Source organism: Chinchilla lanigera, unplaced genomic scaffold, assembly GCF_000276665.1.
Source record: "Chinchilla lanigera isolate Chin_1 unplaced genomic scaffold, ChiLan1.0 scaffold00004, whole genome shotgun sequence".
Lineage (NCBI taxonomy): Eukaryota > Metazoa > Chordata > Mammalia > Rodentia > Chinchillidae > Chinchilla > Chinchilla lanigera.
In genome coordinates, this window is record NW_004955405.1 from 39,673,221 (window position 1) to 39,691,849 (window position 18,629).

The following is an 18,629-nucleotide window of genomic DNA, read 5'->3' on the forward strand; positions in this document are numbered from 1 at the left end:
CCTGGAGTCTGGCGACCCGGGCCCTTGGTTGTTTGTGCAAGTCGTTCCAGAGAGCAAGACAGTCCTGGAAAGCACCTGGAACGCAGCATAAAGCTCAGCGATCAGCGTGGAGTAGCTTCAGGCTTCAGGAGTCTGGTCGCTGGAGCCAGCTCAGTCCTGAACTCCGCAGCCGGGCGCTCTAGGCCCCAGGGCCATCTCTCTGTGGGATCTAGTCAGCCTTGGGGGCAGCCAAAGCAAAGCCCCGCCAGGGTCACCGTCACTGTGTACCCTCTGCCAGCCCCAGAGTCCCTGCAGCCCCGTGTACCCTGCAGGCCATTTTTCTAGTTTCTCTGGCATCATGGATGAAGGAGGGCATTGTCCTGCATCCTCAGCCTGCCCACTGCTGTTGGCCCGCCCCGGAGGCAACTGTAATGTCTGCTGTCTGGTCTCTCAGGTGGTGTTTGGGACCATCACTAGCCACCACCAAACACCAAAAACCCCTCTGCTGCTTGCTGCGGAGACGCTTCAGGTATGAACATACGGTTTTATGTTGCTTTTGACCTAGTGCCCAAATCCCTGCCTCCTTCTATGTGCAATATTCTGCTTTCTGCCCCTCTCCCCGAGCCTTGGAGACTCCCCATGTTACACACGGAAGGGGACCGTGTGATTTCAACGGGCTAGTGGCATCCCCTTAATGGTACAAGAGTGCCAGGATGGAGAGTTTTATTATCAGTGTCTCCCTTTAAAAATCAGGGCTGCAAGTGTCCTGTGTGTATACCTTGCTGTCCACTCCCATAAGGCCTTCCCTAGAATGGACGCTTAGAAATGGAATTGCCAACTTACAGGGTGAACACTTAGAATTTTGATAGCTAGGAATGAGTCACTCCCAACGTCTGTCCCTACTTACCTGCTCGTCTCCTTAATTTCAGTCCTCAGATGACAGATAGGGCCCTACACGGAGAACCGCCTGACCCAAGAAGTATGAAGCTTAGAGATGGAGGGCTGATGTTACATCCAAGTCCTCCTTCCTCCCTCACAGCTTTTGTGACTGTGAACGAGTCCCTTCCCCTCTGAGACCTGGCGTTCTTAGCTGTACAGTGGGACCAGAACTAGCACTAATGCCCGGGTGGTTATAATTAAATGAGTTAATATCTGTAAAACACCCAGAACAGCAAACACAAGTCCACCGTTTTATGTCACTGTTACCCCAACGTCTCTGATCTGGGACATGTGGGGCGCTGGGGGTGAGGGGGAGTGAGAAGTCGCAAGATGCATGGGGCTTATGAAGCCAGAAAAATAAATTTCACTAGCAGATTTTGTTGAAATAACCTAAGTAGTTTAACTGATAGATGGAAATAAATAGAAGTATTATGAAGAATGCAAAATTAGCAGGAAATTGAGAACACGGACAGAACTTCAAAAATGGAATACTCCTTGAGGGCAGCCAGGGAGCAGATGCTGCAGTCTTCCCCGCCTACCTCTTACAAGTGGATTATTCAGTGGGAAAAGGCGGAATAGTTCGAGTAACCCATGTTGTTTGCCTTCTGAAAACTGTGGGTCTAAGTTTGCTTTTAGTTTTCTGGAAGTAATGATTGCTCTCAGCCATGAAACCCAAATTATTTTTATAGGTATCAATATCGATGTTTTAGCAAATCAGTGAACAGATGTCGTGCTTGAAAACAGTGCTCTTTAGTGCTGTATAAATAGCTGGGGCTTAAAATACTCAGGTAGTTGAGTCACCCTGGTCTCTTATCTCTCTCAGCCACTGGAGAGATTGGATCATCTTGGAAAAAATTCTCAGATTTTCAGAATCTACAGGAATAAATGAAATGTATACCTCATTTATTCTTTCACTCTCTGTCCCTTCCTTCACTCCATCTTTCTGCTGTGTCCTTATTTTAATATTTGTCATATCGCAATGAGTTATACATTTAGTCTTCCCCATCGGCTTTTAAGGTGAAATAAAGATGTGACTTTAAATCTTGACTAAATTGCTTAATAAGTACGTGAATTTGGGCGTGTTAGTCAATCTCTTAAAGGCTTGTTTGCCTCAGCTGCAAAATGAGGAGCAATTCTCTTTCAGATAGGGATTCTTGCATTACAAGTACAAGGACGTAACACATCCCACAAAGAATTTACTGGTTGTGGGTTTTTATTTTGGACATTTTTGATTCAAGATTCAAAAGTAAGCCTAGGACTCAATTGCTTCTTTTCTACTTTGAGTCCTCTGATTTTATTGCACTGTCAGACTTCAGGATGGTGGCAAGGTGGTGGTAGTTGGTCCATCATCTATATCCATCAGATTTGAAAATTAAAGCAAAGCCAGCTTGCCTTGTCCCAGAATTCCCAGCAAAAGTCTCTCTGAGTTTCTCTGAAGGTGATTGGGTCCTTCACCTATCCCTGAACCAATCACAAGGGCTAGGGGGATGGGAGCTGCTGAGTGGCTTAGGGTAGGTCACATGACCCACTGTCTCTGCTTGGAGACTTAGTTGATGGTGGGAAGATCTTTTGCTGTGGGAGGACAAGCCCAAATTGTCAGATTTTCTAGAAAAAGAGAGAATGAGTGTTGGAAGGCAAATGGCACATGTTTGCTTTCAGATCACCTCCCTGACAGGTTTGCAGTGGGGAGAATGAGGTGAAATGAAATCACAAATGGTGCAGCTGTCTAGCAGAAGTGACATGTGTGGGTGATTACTGTCCGTTTTCTGCAGCGGACTTCTCCCTGGCAGTACTTTAGCTGCTGCTGCTTTCTCTTCCTAATCTTTGAGATTTTGTCCACATGGCAGTTCTTCCTCAGTTAATACTTTATCTTCAGCTTTAACCTCTCCCTGTGCTCAGCTGGGACACGATCAAAAGGTGATGGCCCCTTAGTGGTCTCACAGGAGCCTTGCATGAACTCATCCCACCCCCAGCCAGCGTCCTGGCGCTGAAGTCAGATCCCCAGCCTGTACTCTTGCTTCTGCTCTTGGCCCCACGTGTCCATCAGGCACTAGGGTGGCTTCGAAGCTGTGTTCACTTTCATGCTGACTTGGCCCCTGGACCACCACGATGACCTCACTTGCCATTCTGAGCCTCAGACCTCTTCCTGTGCAGCTGGCCCGAGGAGGTGGGCTCTGGAATCCCAGTGCCTGGCATCAGTTACAAGTCTCGTAAGCTGTAAGAACTTGAGCAAATAGCCTCAGTTTCCTCATCTGTACACTCCACGGCGTTCTTTTTATCGTGTAGTTTTGATTTAAATCACACCTCCCTTGGCACAGCCTCCGTCCTTGGGTGGTGAGGTCTGTGAGTCTGATCTGTAGGGCTGTCTGTCTCTTCTGTCTCATTTGACTCTAATTTATGATTCACCTCTTCTTTTCTCCCCTCTTTTTTCCTCAGCAGCAGATATTTTTGATTTAGGGAGTGTTGGCTCGCTCCGTAGAATGCTACTTTCACACCTGTAGAATATCATGTTGCCTGACATTCACTTCTGTAGCGCTTCTAATCCTCGGGGCTCTGGGATGTGTAATTATATCCACCTCTTCTCTGCTCTGCCTGCTGCAGTCTCACTCTCAGATGCTGTCTGTTTCCTCCTCACCTTCCAGTGACCCCTGCCAGGGCTGTTACCTATGAGGGAGCTGTCTCCCCATTGAGAAGAGGCATTAGATACAATCACCAGCTTGTGGGTGGAGCCCATTGTTACGCGGGGACTGAGCAACCCGAGTGCTGTCTCAATGGCTGCCAGCAGAGTGACAGAGAATGTTCCTAACTGGCACACTCTGCCCACCGGGACACTCACTAGCCACAGCCACATGCAATGATTTAAATTACAATGAATTGCAATTAAAATTTCAACTCCTGACTTGTACTAAACACACGTCAAGCGCTCACCAACCACTTGGGGCTCCTGGCTTCCATCTTGGAGAGCACAGGTGTAGAGCAGTTTTATCACCCTGGAGAGTGACACGGAGCAGCGCTGCTCTCCAGCTGAGGAGCAGGAGCTGGGACACGGAGATGCGACGGGGACACTGAAAGAGCTGAGAGGGTCTTGTCCTCTCTGCCCACATGGCGGTGTCCCATCTGCGAGCTGCACCCCTCATGCTACACGGAGGGCCAAGCACAGTCCTGGGAATCAAGGGGATGGAGCCCTCAGATTAGCCCTGCCCTGAAATGGGTTATCGCATGCAACTTCCTTGGGAGGCAATATTAATTCTACTTTGTAGATAGGACCTGAGCCCCAGAGAAGGGAGTCTGGTTGGAGGCTCTTCGCACAGATCCAGGCTGCTTGGAAGTTGGGTTTGAGGGCCTCACGGTTGGGAGGGCACCATCTGAGCTCTGGCTGGACTCAAGCAGGGCTCAGATGGGGTCTGGGCCACCTCTCTGGCCTGAACTGCATGGGTGAATTAGATGCCTTAGGGTGCATACAGAGGCGGCAGGCGATGCACTGCGCTGATGCAGACCCCAGGCCCCAAGTCCTCCCGGAGGCACCGTGCAGCAGCGGCTCCGGTCGTGGACGGGGTGGTGTCCCGTGGTCTTTCCCTACGTTCCAGTCTTGCCCTGCATTCATGTGCAGTAGCCGAGTCACCTTGCTGGGTTTCAGTGTCCTCCTTCATACAGGACTGTGGCAGGTGGAATTGTCTTCATGGCCTCAAATCCAGACACCACGCTTGGCGTAAGTTGACCCTCAATAAACAGGGACGGAAATGAATCTGTTCACGAGGGCTGGAGAACGCAAGGCTGAAGCGAAGGTCTGCGAGGATAAAAAGGAGACCGATTCAGCCCATGGAAGGAGTAATTATGGAAATTTGAAGATACTTTCCTTCCCTACCAAAATCATTAGTTTAGTTTTGCTCTTGGACACAGCATGCAGTATCCATTTACTGTACAAATGACCACTTGAAACCATCAATTTGTGACCACTGGACTTACCAGTGTTAGAATCTATATTTACCTAATTATTTACTTGGCTCAAAGTATTGCCTTTTGTGTGGGGTAAGGTGTTATATCTGTACATACAGATGTTCAAAACCATTTAGTTTAATCCCATGAAGCAATTAGTTCTTTTGAAAATATTCAGTTTCCAAATATTCAAGCAAAAAACTGAAATTAGTTATCTGTGTAGTCTGAAGAATTGGCTCATGGAAACTTCTTCAGGTCTGGCCAGATCTGCAGTCTGTCTGCTTGGTGACATAGCAGAATTTTGGCAGAGAGACAGTTCTGTTCTGTGTGCATACCTCAGAGTTAAATTCAAGGCCAGCGACGTTCTGAACAAGGTCAGTACCACTGGCAGCACTGCCAACAGATACCACTGCATGTCGGCTATGGATGTCAACCATCACCACCCCGTGCCACCGGGCCAACATATCGGTGTAATTCTGACCCAGTTTCCAAGATAAACATAGGCTGTTCCAGAAAACCCATCTCAGAGGCTTTACTTATTGAATCACACAGCCTGGTGGACGCTGTTACAGCCCTGAACTGCTTGAAAGTTGAAGTTCCTTATAGTGGGTTATTCTGTTGAGTTGTTCAGGCAGAGAGCTAAGGATGGAGGATATGAACCATGCTTTCTTCTAAGTAAGGTGTGTGTGTGTGTGTGTGTGTGTGTGTGCGTGCAGAGTGTCACTTTGGGAAATTCCGGCACTGAGATATAGGACAAGTTGCCCTGGGGAAAGGTGGCTGATTAGGAGCATATTGTAGAAGTTTGTATTTGAGCAGATAAAGCCTAAAAAGGAGCAGTGGGGGTGGGCAGAATGGGAAAGAGGTTGATAATCATCAGTGAGTCCTAAAGCAAAACCCAGCCGATCTCCGAGCGGGTCAGATGTATCCCCACTCTCGCTTCTGTTTACGTATGACAGCAAGGTGAGTTGTGTTAGCCACCAGAAGGCTGTGCAATGGTACAGAGCCTCAGGAATTTCTAAGGGTTTTCTAAGCAGTCTGGGAATCTCATTCTATAGCAGGAGATGCCCCCCCACAGCCAGGACACTTTAGTGTGTTGCTGTCCAGGTAATGGTTCTGGTTACAGTTCCTGTTACTTCTGTTTCTTAGAAACGGCTGGTCAATGTGATGCATGGCTGGTCACTAAGATGCATATTGTAAGAGCCAGTCCTCAATTGACAAGCCATTCTGTCTGTGTATCTCCAGCTTGCTTATCCCATATAGGCCCTAGACCATCAGCAATCAGGGCCTGATATTTTGGGAATGATCCCAGTCAACGCCCGTCCGATGTTGAATAAATCTACTTCCAAATCCTGGGTGTTGTTTTGATGTTTCTGTTTGCTGTAGCAATTCCACTTTTCTCTCTTTCTTAAGGGATCATCTTCTTCAGTGGTTTTTGGGTAGGAAGATGCGGCATAGATGGGGATAGGCTGTGTCTCTTCTCCACCCTGGAGTCATGAGTAGTGCCTGTGCCCCTCTGTTGACCCTTGCTGTGCTTGTCCCTGCTGAGAGAGACAGGACACGGAGCCCTTGCTGGGATGCTGCTCCGCTTGCACTAATGACAGCGGAGATGGAGGTGGGTGGCCCTGTGCAGTCTCTGCCTTGTCCTTTGCACTGCGAAGGGTGACCTTCCGGGCTCTCCCTGAGCATCTGAATTCTGCATTGGATTGAGGATAATTAAGAGGGAGCATTTAAAAACGGTGTGCTAAACACAGCTCTCTCATCCTGGGGAAAATCTGCCAGGAAGTGGGAACTCTTCACTTGCAATGGTCTCCTGCGAGTGTGCCCTCCTCCGGACGTCAGTCCTTCGTCTCAGGGGCCAAGGCCTTCCAGGAGTTCTCGCTCTGTTGTTTTCTGTGTGTTCCACTTTCCACAAAACCTCTCCCTCCTTTAGGATGGGTCCTTCCTCTCCGAGAGGCTCATTTCTGAAGTCTGAGTAAATGAGGCTCACGTCCCTGGAGGATTTGACACGGGGGTCCTTTGGTGTGGTGGGTGGGCGGGCCGCGGGAGGGCCGGCAGAGTCCTGCTACACTGAGCTCCATGGTGGAGCCTGTGAGGTATGGGTGGAAGTCTCCATGCAGATGTGAGCTGGGGCTTTGGCTCCTGCTCTTCTGATTGTCCTGCTAGCAATGGTTGGAGCCCTGGAGCCTCCCCAAGTTACTCGCTCTCTCTTTCTATCCCCCGATCCCAACTGTAAACTCTCAGTAACAGGAGAGTCAAAACTCACAAAGTACCAGGCACAGCGGCACAAGCCTACACTCCCAGCACTCTGAGAGGCTGAGGCAGTCGGATCACAGGTTCAAGCATATCCTGGGCAACTTAGTGACTTAGCAAGACCCTAGCTCAAAAAGGAAGGAAGGAGGAAAAAGGAAAGGTTTGGGCTGGGGTTGTAGCTCAGTCCAAAGGCTCTGAGTTCAATTACTAGTACCACACACACGCGCACACATAAATCAACAAAACAAAACAAACCCCAAACCCTCAAACCACCACCACCACCGAAAAGCCTCAAGTCACCTGGTGGCGGAGTATTTTCCTCCCGATTAGCTCCGGTCCTGCAACTTTGCTTTGAAATCACGGCCCCTGCAGCCTCCTGAGAGTAAGAAATACACCCCATGCCGGGCCTTCCAAAGACAGAGGGAAAACTGGAAGCACCATTAACATAAGCCCTGCTGTCTCCTCGGGCCTGTTTTCCTCTCCACTGTCTCCTCTCTTTCTGGGAAAGGAGGCTGATTGGGTACACGTCTCCAGATTCATAACCACGTTCATCCACTGTTATTATGTCTTTGAGGATCTGATCTTAAAGAATGACAGTACTGGTCTTTTTAGAGACTTGTGTAGGTGTTTGGAGCACATGTTCAACCACTACAACTTGACATACTTCTCCAAACCTGTTAAAGTGGTCACTAACATGTCTTTAAATTTACCAACAACACAGCTCAGCCGAGTCACAAACAGAAGGAATAACACTAACGCTTAGAGAAATGATCACAGTATTTAACAGCAAATGACGGATCAGACACTGGCACAACTACCCTGAGAAGCAGCCTCTGTTCCACCTCTAGCACCGAGATTCCTTCTTGTTGTGGAGAATACAGAAATTCGTTTGCAAGCAAGTTCAGGGTAGGTATCAAACCGAGAAAAGGATGACACTCGGATTTGTTTTTTACTTTTGCTGTGCAAGACCCCTCACTGCTCACACTGGAAGTTCAGCTGGCTGATCTGTCCACTCTTGGAGTTTTGGCTGAAAAAAGCAATCTGATCTCTGTGTAAGTGGCAGTCCCGTGTGGGCTCTGAGCGCTACTGTAAACCCGGAGGGGGGCTCGTCAATGTGGGGGGCCTCCTGGAGCACATGGGCGGGTGACCTGTGAAATGAAAGCATAGCCGGGGGAGATAAGGCTTTCATGCATGATCGACAAGCCGGTTTCTGGTGATCTTCATGATAGCTAAAGTCAAGAGTTCTTGGGGCCAGAAAGCCAGGAACAGGGCAGGGACGGAGAGACCACCCAGGGCTCCAGTTGTACTGCACAAATGATTCTCGGCTTTGTGAGATTCTTTAGCAAATTTCTCTCTCTCTTTCTTTCTCTCTCTCTTTTTTCCCCACTAGTCTCTTGGCTAGGATAGTTTTTGCACTACTCTCCTTTCTGGAAAAAAACAGGTTGCTGTTTTTGAAGTTATTATGATGTAGTCATGAGCTGCTGATAGGCAGATGGCTGGAAAATACCAGGCAGAATCATGCCAGGGAGACCAGGTGTCAGCAATGGGGAGGGTGGGGCCACAGTTCGGTGAGCTTCTGACTTTGTCACGAGCTGGGGGCTGGGGGCTGGGGACAGAGCGGGCAGTGACTCTGCTGGTCTACACGCCTTTCTGTCTCTCTTCTTTGTGGTACCAGGTTGATTTGAAGTCATTCACACTGAGCTACATCCCCAGCCTTAAAGAAAACAATTTTTTTTTGACACAGGATCTTGCTAAGTCACTGAGTTTCCCAGATGGGGCTTGCACTTGCAATTCTCCTGCCTCAGCCTCCCAGAGAGCTGGAATTATAGCCATGTGCCTCCAAGCCCTGCTCTGGAAGCATCTTCTTAAGATACAAAGGCTACCTTGGCCACATTTCATAACTTTTTATTGCAAATTGATACTTTAATTTTAGGATTGGAATCAATCATTTAAAAAATTGTAACTGTCTTTTCTTTTAAAATTACTGTAGTAGTCTGCTCTGGTGGATGTAACCAAATAACACAGGAAAAAGGCTCACCTGAGTCTTCAGGGAGGATCTGCTGTGATTCTCTGGGGCCAGGGCAGTCCTGAAACTGGGGTCACCCGCGGATGCTTTGATAGATACTTTTAAGTTTCTCAGGAAGCCCTGAAACTACACAACAGAGAGAATGCACTGTAGAACAGCCCTGGGGCCCACAGGGTAGAGTTTCTGAAGAACGATGTCTCGTGGTGCTCTAGGGTAACCTGCGATGTTTGACTGTGCTTTTCGGGGTGGCTTTGGAGCCCGCTGTGCTCCTGAGTGTGTTGGCAGTACTATGATGTGTCCTAGACCATTGCCGGAGTCTACAACCCAAAACTCAGGTATGGTCCTTGCAGGAAATCTTAGCCAACATTCTTAAGGTGTCCAGCGAGGTGGCACTGTGACTGCAAAAATCCTGAATGATTTAACATGAAATGATTTTAATGTGAAGCGTAATTGGCTTTGGAGGAGACAGAGTCTTTACCGTAAGTCCATCCCATTTCTTTGGAAACCATAATAATATGCCAACAGATCACGCTTGGTTAAAAGGTGAAAATCTATGGAACTTTACTGCTTCCAGGGATGATGGACCCATTCTATAAGGACCAACATGATGATGAATCTTAAGACTTGGCCTTGGAGTGATTTTAGATTTTTTTCCATGGCAGCCTTCAAGGCCAGTGAATGTCTCATGATTTTCAAGCATTTATTTCTTTGATTACTGCCTCTTGTTCAAGTGAATTTATTATTGCTATCAGAACCATGTTATGGCTTATAACTAGATGTCCCCCCAAAGCTTCATGTGCTCATAAGTAGGGCTTTTTGGAGGTAGCTGGATCTAGGATGTGTGAATATAGATTATGAGCACGATGCTAAATTACTTCATGGATTGGTTTAGCACAGTTCTGAGAGGATTTACTGAAAACAGAAGACCCATTCTAGGTGTGAATGACACCAACCAATAGGCTTGTAGCCTGAATGAAATAAGGAGGGAGAAGGAGGATCCTCCTGGTCCTTCTTGCTTCCTGCTTTCTGCCTCCCTGCCATGGACTGTTTCTGCTCTGTGATGCCCCTCTGCCATGCTACCTTGCCTTGGAACCAGCCGACTGTAGACTGAAACTTCTACAAACTGTAAGCTAAAATAAACTTTTGCTCCTTTAACTTTTGGGTGTAGGATATTTTGTCCCAACAAAGAGGAAAGTAACTAAAACCACGTAGTTGTCCATAAACTGTTATTAAATAAAAACACAGGCTAGGGGCAGGACTTAAACAATAGACCCTTGTGTTTGTACTGCTTTGGAGTCTGAAGTTCAAGATGGGGGGGTTCCAGCAGGGTGGGTGGCCCTGAGGCCTCTCTTTCTGGCCTGCAGATGGCTGCCTTCTTGCTGGTCCTTGATTGGCATCTTTTCCGTGAATGCTAGGAAGAGAAAGATTTCTGGAGTCTTCTCCTTTTCTAACCCTAATGCTAATGCTAACTATAACCTTAATTCTCCATACCTCCTTTAGCCTCCACTGTCTCCCTAAGAGCCCCTGCTCCAAAGACAGTCACACTGGGGCACTGTCACATTGGAGATTAGGACTTCAATATGGCGTCCTGAAGGGTCAAAGTCCAGTTCATAACAACTGCAGATGCACACACTGTTGGAAGGCATTCCATGAAGTTGACCTATAGTAAGAAAATATACACTGTTTCCCATGCCGCCAGGTAGCCAGTGCATAGGTTCAGTCCCTATTGGAACCTACAGCGTGTGCTTCTTTTGTTTTTACAGCACTGAGATTCTATTGTATATGTTATCTTGCAGCTTACTTTCCTATCAACTAATGGCCAATGAATCTTTGAAATTTCTGTTGCAGTTTCCTGTTAGCGACTATGACTATCAGGTAGGTATTTTTTTTTTTTTTAGTTGAATAGTCCATTCATAAAACTTTTATTCCACCACAAACTTAATACATGTGCTCTTTAAATTATGCTTGGGTTGTTCATGAAAATTTCTTAAGACATTAAACAAAGGTAGCCATTGTCTCAAGTTATTTTCCTGCTAGCTATTTTTACAGCACCTGGGTGCTTAGGCAAGTATTAAAAAAAATCACAAGGCAAAAAAACTAAAAAAAAGTTATATACATGGGTATTTTGTTTACAGCTATACTTGCTATACATGAAGTAATGAATTCCAAGCAATTCACTTTTGCTGTGGCTTTATTTTTGTATTTGTTCTTAGGTTGCTTAAAACATTTCTTAATCCTGGGTGTGTGAGCACCTCAGTGTGTGTGGGTAGAATTCAGGAAGACTGTGATATTGTCTGGGGAAAAGGTGCCTGTGCATTGAAATATAGTGTATTCTTTAACTGGGTATAAAAAGGCAACAAGCCATGGTAGGATTAGTAAAAGCATTAGATATTTTCATATCACAATATAGTTTTGTGGAAATCCCTAAATATATCCTGGATGTTTTATGTTATAGTAATGGTCAGATCTGTGGACATTTAATGTGCTAATATAGATGCACTCAGATGACTATATTATATATTAATTTAAAAACTCTTTTTGAAAATATTTCAATAGAATCATTTTCCTTTGTGTTTCTGTTGTTATTTCTCCAAGTATTTAAAAATAGGGACTCTCTTGGGGTTGGGGATTTAGCTCAGTGTCACAGTGCCTGCCTGGCAAGCACAACGTCATGAGTTTGATTTCTGGTACCAGTAAAAAAAACAAAAAAACCAAAAAACCAAAAAACCAAACAAACAAAAAAACAGAGACTCTCAGGCCTCACAGGACCGTCAAAGGAATGGGTGCAACAATAAAGTTTAAGACCTCCTGGTCAGAGGTGCAGCTGAGAGTGAGGATGGGCTGTTTTCCTGTGAAGCTGAGGGTGAGGGGAAACTTCTGTCCCACCCACTACAGTCTGCTGACGTGAGGTGACAAGAGCAGACTCACAGGAGCAGCAGCACACATGGTCATGACCGTGCACATGTGCATGCCAGCAAACAGAATGTGAAGCTCAAGGGAGGAGGCGAGTGGTTGAACCTTAAATACCCTCTCCTTAGGGAGAGGGAATGGGTGGGGTACGGCAGGCAATTGCAGAGACATGACTGGGGCTGGGGAGGGGGAGAGAGCAGACAAGAGTTGGGGACGCAGTCCCTCCATGCTCCAGAGATGTAACTACACGGAGAATGGGGATGTTGCTGTGCAATTAGCAGATTCTCAGGTAATCACTCTGCACTGCTCTCAGGACATGGACACAGAAGTCAGCGCCTGGAAGCAAGGACTCTTCCTCTTCTGCAGGTCCTCTTCCCTGGTTATTGTGCCCCCTCTGGGACAGGAACTTCAGAAAGGGTCCCTGCCTGTCATGGGAGAGGAGCAAGGCAGGACAGAGAGATCTGGATTCTAGACTGCTTCTCCCATTCAGCAGGTCAGTGGGCCTTGCTTTGGGGGTACCATCTCCTGAGCCCCGGCAGCAGCCAACAGGATGTGCAGTGTCGTGTGGTTTCTCGCATACAGCCCACCGGGGGCCGGTGAGGGACAAGAGCCCTCCCACCCTCCTATGTGAGTGACACTGGACCTGTCCATGCAGCGGAGCGTGGGACCCTTATATGTATCACAATGAGAATTGCACCTGCCCTTACTATCTGCTATTAAAGAAAATTTTCAAAAGAGGTAGAATCTTCATGTAGGTAAAAAATAAACAAATGACAAAGATTTTAACACAATAATTAAATGAGAAAGCCAGAAAAGATGGGAGAACTGAGACTCCCTACCCCACAATTAGGTGGCAGCCGGCCCGATGTTGTGTCATCACCAACGTGACTGTGTGCTGTCCCTCTGCCTTCATCTGTGTGACCTTCATCTTCCCAGGAAGCCTGGCGCCTCCTTCCAGACAAACAACAGCCGCCACCCAGACAGCGCGTTGCTCACCCCGAGAATGGCATTCAAAGAAACCTTCAGGTTCTCCGAAACCCCGTGCCTTTGCTCCTCCGCTTGCTGCGCCCCCGACCCTGGAGTGCTGGGTCATGGTGCTCGCCCGGTCCGGCCAAGCTCCTGCGGGATCCGCTGAAGTCAAGCTGTCAAGCCCCAGTAAATTCCCGCCTCACCGTCCTTCCCCCCAGCCCCGCCGAAGCCTGCAGGGCAGCGCTTCCTCTCAGTGCAGGGAGCATCGGTCTTCCTGGTACTCAGGGGACCAGCCTGCAACAGCTTCGGAGCAGCGTCCTGACCCCGGGACATGGGATCTCACTGCCACGGCCAAGGCCCCTCTGAGCCCCGCTGCCTCTGCATGTGGGTCTGAATTTGACAGGCAAGGAGAGAACATGACCCCCTCACCCACATCTCACTGCGCTCCGCCAGGCGCCCTGAAGGAAAGGCAGGTTAAGGAGAGCCAAACAGTCGGAAGCTCGAGGACACGCTTGCCTCTGGCGTCTGTGAGAGAGAGCCCACAGAAATGAGCGGATCGTGGAGTAGATCTCAGAAAGGTGTCTTTGACTTCAGAGTTCTTCACCACCTAGGAAGGGAGGGTGCAGGTAAAGACCCCGTGAAGATGACCCTTTGATAAACACAGCTAAAAAACACCCGAAAACGAAGGTTAGGTTAGTTTTTGATTGATTAGTTGATTGATTGATTGATTGACCGTTTAAGGGCGGGTCTCCCTGTGTTGCTCAGGCTGGCCTCAGACATCACTATTCTCCTGCCTCAGTCTCCCGGTAGCACGGATGAAGGTGTTCCACCTCACTTGTGTAGGCCTAAGCTGCTGATCCCTCCCTCCATGAGGGAACTTCCTGTGACTAGTTACCCTCTTCCTGTTACTGAGGGAGTCGCATTTACAAATGGAGACTTCCTCTCTAGATGTCAGTTTCTCTTACAAAAATTTCCAAGTTTCTCCAAACAATAGCTCAAAATAATCCCTGTGCCACAGGAGCACATTACGGAGTGCCATAGTCCAGTCTTCCACGGCCGTGTTTTAGGGCAATGGTTCTAGCCCTATCAGAAGGTGAACATTGCTTAGAGAGTTGATGTCTTCCATTGAGCTCCTGGATGCTGAGTTTATTCTACCACCTGGGGTTAAGAAATTTGCCTTAAATGAAGCAAGGTGGCACAGGCTTGTAATCCCTGTATTCTTGGTGGCTGAGGCAGGAGGATTGCAAGTGTGAGCCTCATCCAGGCAATGTAGTCCTCTTGCAAGGCCCTGTCTCAAAATAAAAAATTAAAAAAGGGCAGCAGATGTCATCCAGCGTGAAGGTTCTGTGTTCAACCCTCAGTACTGCAACAAAGAATCCTTCTTAGGTGTCCAAAGTTGAAAAAAAAATAGCATATTCTCAGTGGAATCTGTACTAGTAATAAAACCAGTACTGCCCTTTGTCTCTCCCACCTTGTCGATGTTCTTATCCATCAAGAAGGGGACATTCAGAGGGAGAGGGTGGGAGACGGTTTCACAGTAAGTTTGCTCTGCGCACTGCGAGGTTCGCTTATAAAAGGAGTAGACTTCAAACCACCAGTGTTTTTCCTAATCATCGTAATAAAGCACGGGAAGAAATCAGATTCCAAGACTTCTTTTTGAAAAGGTTCCCCAGCCAGAGCAAAAGAGAAGACTTTAAATCGTCTCTCTGTTAGAGTTCCTTGAACTGCTGTTTGAACCCAGCAGTCACCTTCATCCCAGCCCCTGCTGCAGCCTGTCCTCCTGGCCCGGCTTTCCTGACTTCCTCCCAGCCCTCCTGGTACCCCAGTCCCTGAAAGCTCAGTTGCCTCTGGAGGTTAAACCCGCTTCAGAGCAAACAAAAGTCCTTTCTGTTGATTTCAGGCCTCAGTCTCACCCTGAGCTGAAAGTTATCACCAAGAGACTTTTCAAAGCCGGTGTAGGAGCGGGAGAAGTGTGAAGAGGAGATGCATACTTTTAGGTATGAATCATGGAGCACTTGCGACCTGCATTAGATAGTTCGTGTGTCAGTGGGGACTCAGGTGCTGAGGATGGAGTGGAGGAGACAGGATTGGGAGCCTGCAAGCGCGATTTCGAAGACACTGCCTGTCTGAGGAAAGCCGAGGAGTTTAGATGTGGGTCTGTCTATCATGGAGGCCTCTTTATGAACACAGCTGAGGTCCTAATCCCGCTGCAAGGAAAAAAAGGATGAGCCCCTAGGGACTTCAGAGAGAGGCTGGTTACACCTTTGGGCAGCAGCCAGGGGAAGATCTGGAAGCAGGCTGACCCTAGCCTTCCTCTCATTTTCTCTTTGCTTTTTCTTTTTTTCCTGCAGTCCTGGGAATTGAACCCAGGACCTTTGTGCTGAGCTACATCCCCAGCCCTTTTCTATTTTCATTTTTTTTTTTTTTTTTTTGGTTTTTTCTCCTGTACCGGGAACCGAACTCACGACCTTGAGCTTGCCAGGCAGGCACTTTGCCACTGAGCTAAATCCCCAGCCCCCTCTATTTTCATTTTTGAGACAGGTCTTCATTAAGTCGCTAAGTTGCCCGGGCAGGTCTTGAACATGAGATGCTCCTGCCTCTGTGTCTCCCTGAGTGCTGGGATGACAGGTGTGCGCCACTGCGCCTGGCTCCTCTCCCTTTTCATGAATAAGTATTTCCAGGCAGAAATCGGGTGTTTAATATGGCAGCATAGACTGAAATAGGAAATCACACCCCTGCTGGAATGCCCAACACTTTGTTGAGCAGTTTGAAAGCAGCTTGGGACAAAAATAATAGGAACCTGAATGAAGTTATGGCCTTATGCATAAAACATCTGGGCATCCCCCCCTCAAGTAACCCACTCCAAAGAAAAGAGTATTTCATAGATATTATAAACAGAAAAGTCACAAAAAATGAATGGCTCTGTTTTGGCTAAGCAAACAGAAAAAATAGGTAAAATATGCGGTTATTGATTAGTAAAGTCACAGGAGGAGCTCTGAAGAGTAAAGGAGGTCTTCTAATGGATTTATTTAAAGTAAGTGCTTCAATCAATTGAGTACTCAAAAATGTGCCAGAGATTAAGGATTTCAAAGTAATATTTTTGATATGTTGAAAAGATAGCCTCATAGAAACATAATTCTAATAGGTTAAGAGTTCAAGTCTACATAATTTAGGCAAAATTTTGTAAACAAAATCAGCATTACTTTTTGATTAATAAAAAAGCTATGTCTTCCCTGGCCTGTAGAGGTGGTAGGATCTTATGTTTTCATTCTACTTGTGTATGTTTTAAACTTGTACAGGTGAAGTGATCAAAGAAACCAATGTTGCTTCTAGTTGGGGCTTACAGTGATAAAAATAAAAATTTATGTTGATTTATTCTGAAATATTTATTTCAATAGTAATTATGTTTTGAAGCGTGTCAGCTGTAAGATTAATTTCTAAGATTCTTAGAACCCATTAAAGTTGAGTTAATGAATGGCTACATATTAGATTACTAGATAATTTCTAAGTAAAAATGAAACATTAATTAATAACCATAAATTCAAATTTATATACTTTTTCTTATTTTTATGTGCTACTTATAGGGGGCAAAAGGAACTTCCTTCCTCCTCTGAAGGTTTAAAATTGAGTCTGCCGAAATGAATGGACAATACGTAGATTAACAGGACGACAAAGATGCAGATCTATTACATGTCCAGGGGCATCATGGGAAATGAATACCCCAAATCCAAGGATATTTAAAAGTTCCATAGTGGAGAGGGGGTCTGGGGAGATGTAGGCAATTTGTGGAGAGTAAATAACTTGTAGGGTGGATGATCAGTTCTGAAGAACAGAAAACAGCCTAGGATGAAATTTGTCTGGAACATGGGGGTGGGGCTAACTCAAGTCTCCTTTCCTGAGAGTTCCATCCCCTGGAGAATCTGGCCTGCAGCCATCACGACATTAGAAGAAGCCCTTCCCTGCACTTCTGGGGAGGAGGTACGTGAGGCAAAGGGGTTGCAGGTGTCAGAGATACCCCAGTTCTGCTTTCTTTGCCTCAAGGTATTCAGCATGTCAGGTGAAACCATACTTTCGGGGTGCATTTCCTGAGCCCCAGCACTGTCTCTGGGACTGCGAATGGATATGCTCACTTCTGTCACTCTGAGAAGTTGTGTAGGGGATGTGTGTGGCTGTAGACAGTTGTGTTATGTGTACTCACAAGCACTGCTGGTCTGTAAAATGCTGATGTGCAACAGTTGACAATTATCCACACTCCTCCGTAGGCACTCCCTCCAAACTTTCTCTGGGAAATAGAAGTTACTCTGGTTAAAAGTGATAACTGAATATACCAGCATGTGACTCTACTATGCATAATCTTGGCCCAATAATGAGGTATTCTTTTTGCTTACAACAAAAGAAGATTATAATGTATGCAAACAATGAGCTGTGGAATCCATGGAAGCAATGAACCCTGATAAGCTATAGAATCTATTGCAGTTTTAGCAAACTTTGCTCAGTTTTGATGGCTTTTTCTATGATTTTACCTACAGTTTTAATAAAAATTTATTTATTTATTTATTTATTTGTTCATTGTTTTGTGTTCTTCTCCTTAGCAGGAGCCCGTTTCCAGATCTTCCAGGAGATGCTCTGAAATCCGCACCTCGCTTCCGGCACCTCTCCCGGATGGCTGTAGCCCAAGCCTTACCCAATGCTAATCAAGCCTTCTTTCCATTAAACTTTCAACTCTCAGTAAAAGGTGATGTCTCCTGGCTTCCTCTGAGATGTGGCCACAGCTTTGCAGGTGGTGTTCTCCTTTACTGCAATAAGTGACAGACTCAGTTTGCCTTAGCAAGAAGTGGTGTCCATGACATTTGGGGAACCAGCTTGATAAATGTTACAACTGGTTTAGAGGAGAAGTCAAAGTGCAGAGACTCTTATGGATCAGAAATAATGAAACGAGCTGGGTGTGGTGGTGCACACCTCTAATCCTGGTACTCTGGGAGGCTGGGACAAGAGGGCTGCAAGTTCAAGCTCAGCCTAGCACCTTAATGACTTAGGGAGACCCTGTCTCAAAAAATAATGAAAAAGAGCTGGGGCTCTATCTCAGTGTGAAGGCTCTAGTTCAACCTTCAGTATTTAAAAAAAGAATTTGAAAATGACTGCAAAGCTGCCTTTTTGGAGGGGAAAACGCAGACATCAGAAATTATTTGCATGTGTGTAGACAAAAATTACTTGCATTGTACATTAGGTAGATTTCGGTCAATGTTAAAAACACCTGAGATATTCAACTTATAAAGAGACCAGGTTGATTTTGGCTCATGGCTTCAGAGAGTTCAGTCCATAACAGCTTGGCTCTGTTGCTTTGGGCCTCAGTGGTTGTAGTACCTCATGGTGTGAGTGACTAGGACACAAAAAAAGAATGAGAAAGAGACCTTGTCCCACAGTCCTCTTTGAGGCCGTGTACCCAGTGACCTATAACCTCCCATAGTCCCACCTCTTAAAGGTTCCGTCACCTTCCAGTGGGACCGAACGAGGACCAAGTCTTTGACACATGTGTCTTGGGGAAGGCATTGCAGAACCAAAGACGAGCAAACAGTTCTGCATTATCCACCAGTTACAGGGTCCTACAATATCTCAAAGG

At 46.6% G+C, this 18,629-nt stretch overlaps 1 protein-coding gene across 1 annotated transcript; it reads left to right on the forward strand.

Annotated features, from left to right (window-relative positions):
- Positions 1-413: 413 nt before the first annotated feature.
- On the forward strand, positions 414-17,683 carry LOC106149757. The gene is made up of 6 exons (XM_013519749.1): positions 414-508; positions 10,927-11,005; positions 12,407-12,533; positions 12,977-13,587; positions 14,910-15,006; positions 17,602-17,683. Exons 2-4 carry the CDS (start codon positions 10,946-10,948, stop codon positions 13,558-13,560), a joined length of 771 nt encoding a protein of 256 aa, XP_013375203.1. The 5' UTR covers positions 414-508; positions 10,927-10,945; the 3' UTR covers positions 13,561-13,587; positions 14,910-15,006; positions 17,602-17,683.
- The last annotated feature ends 946 nt before the right edge of the window (positions 17,684-18,629 follow it).

Coding starts and splice junctions, on each gene's coding strand:
- LOC106149757 (XM_013519749.1), top strand. CDS start 10,946: ATGGCCAATGAATCTTTGAAATTTCTGTTGCAGTTTCCTGTTAGCGAC. Junction 11,006..12,406: donor TTAGCGACTATGACTATCAG/GTAGGTATTTTT, acceptor CCTCTTCTGCAG/GTCCTCTTCCCTGGTTATTG. Junction 12,534..12,976: donor CTGCTTCTCCCATTCAGCAG/GTCAGTGGGCCT, acceptor TCATCTTCCCAG/GAAGCCTGGCGCCTCCTTCC.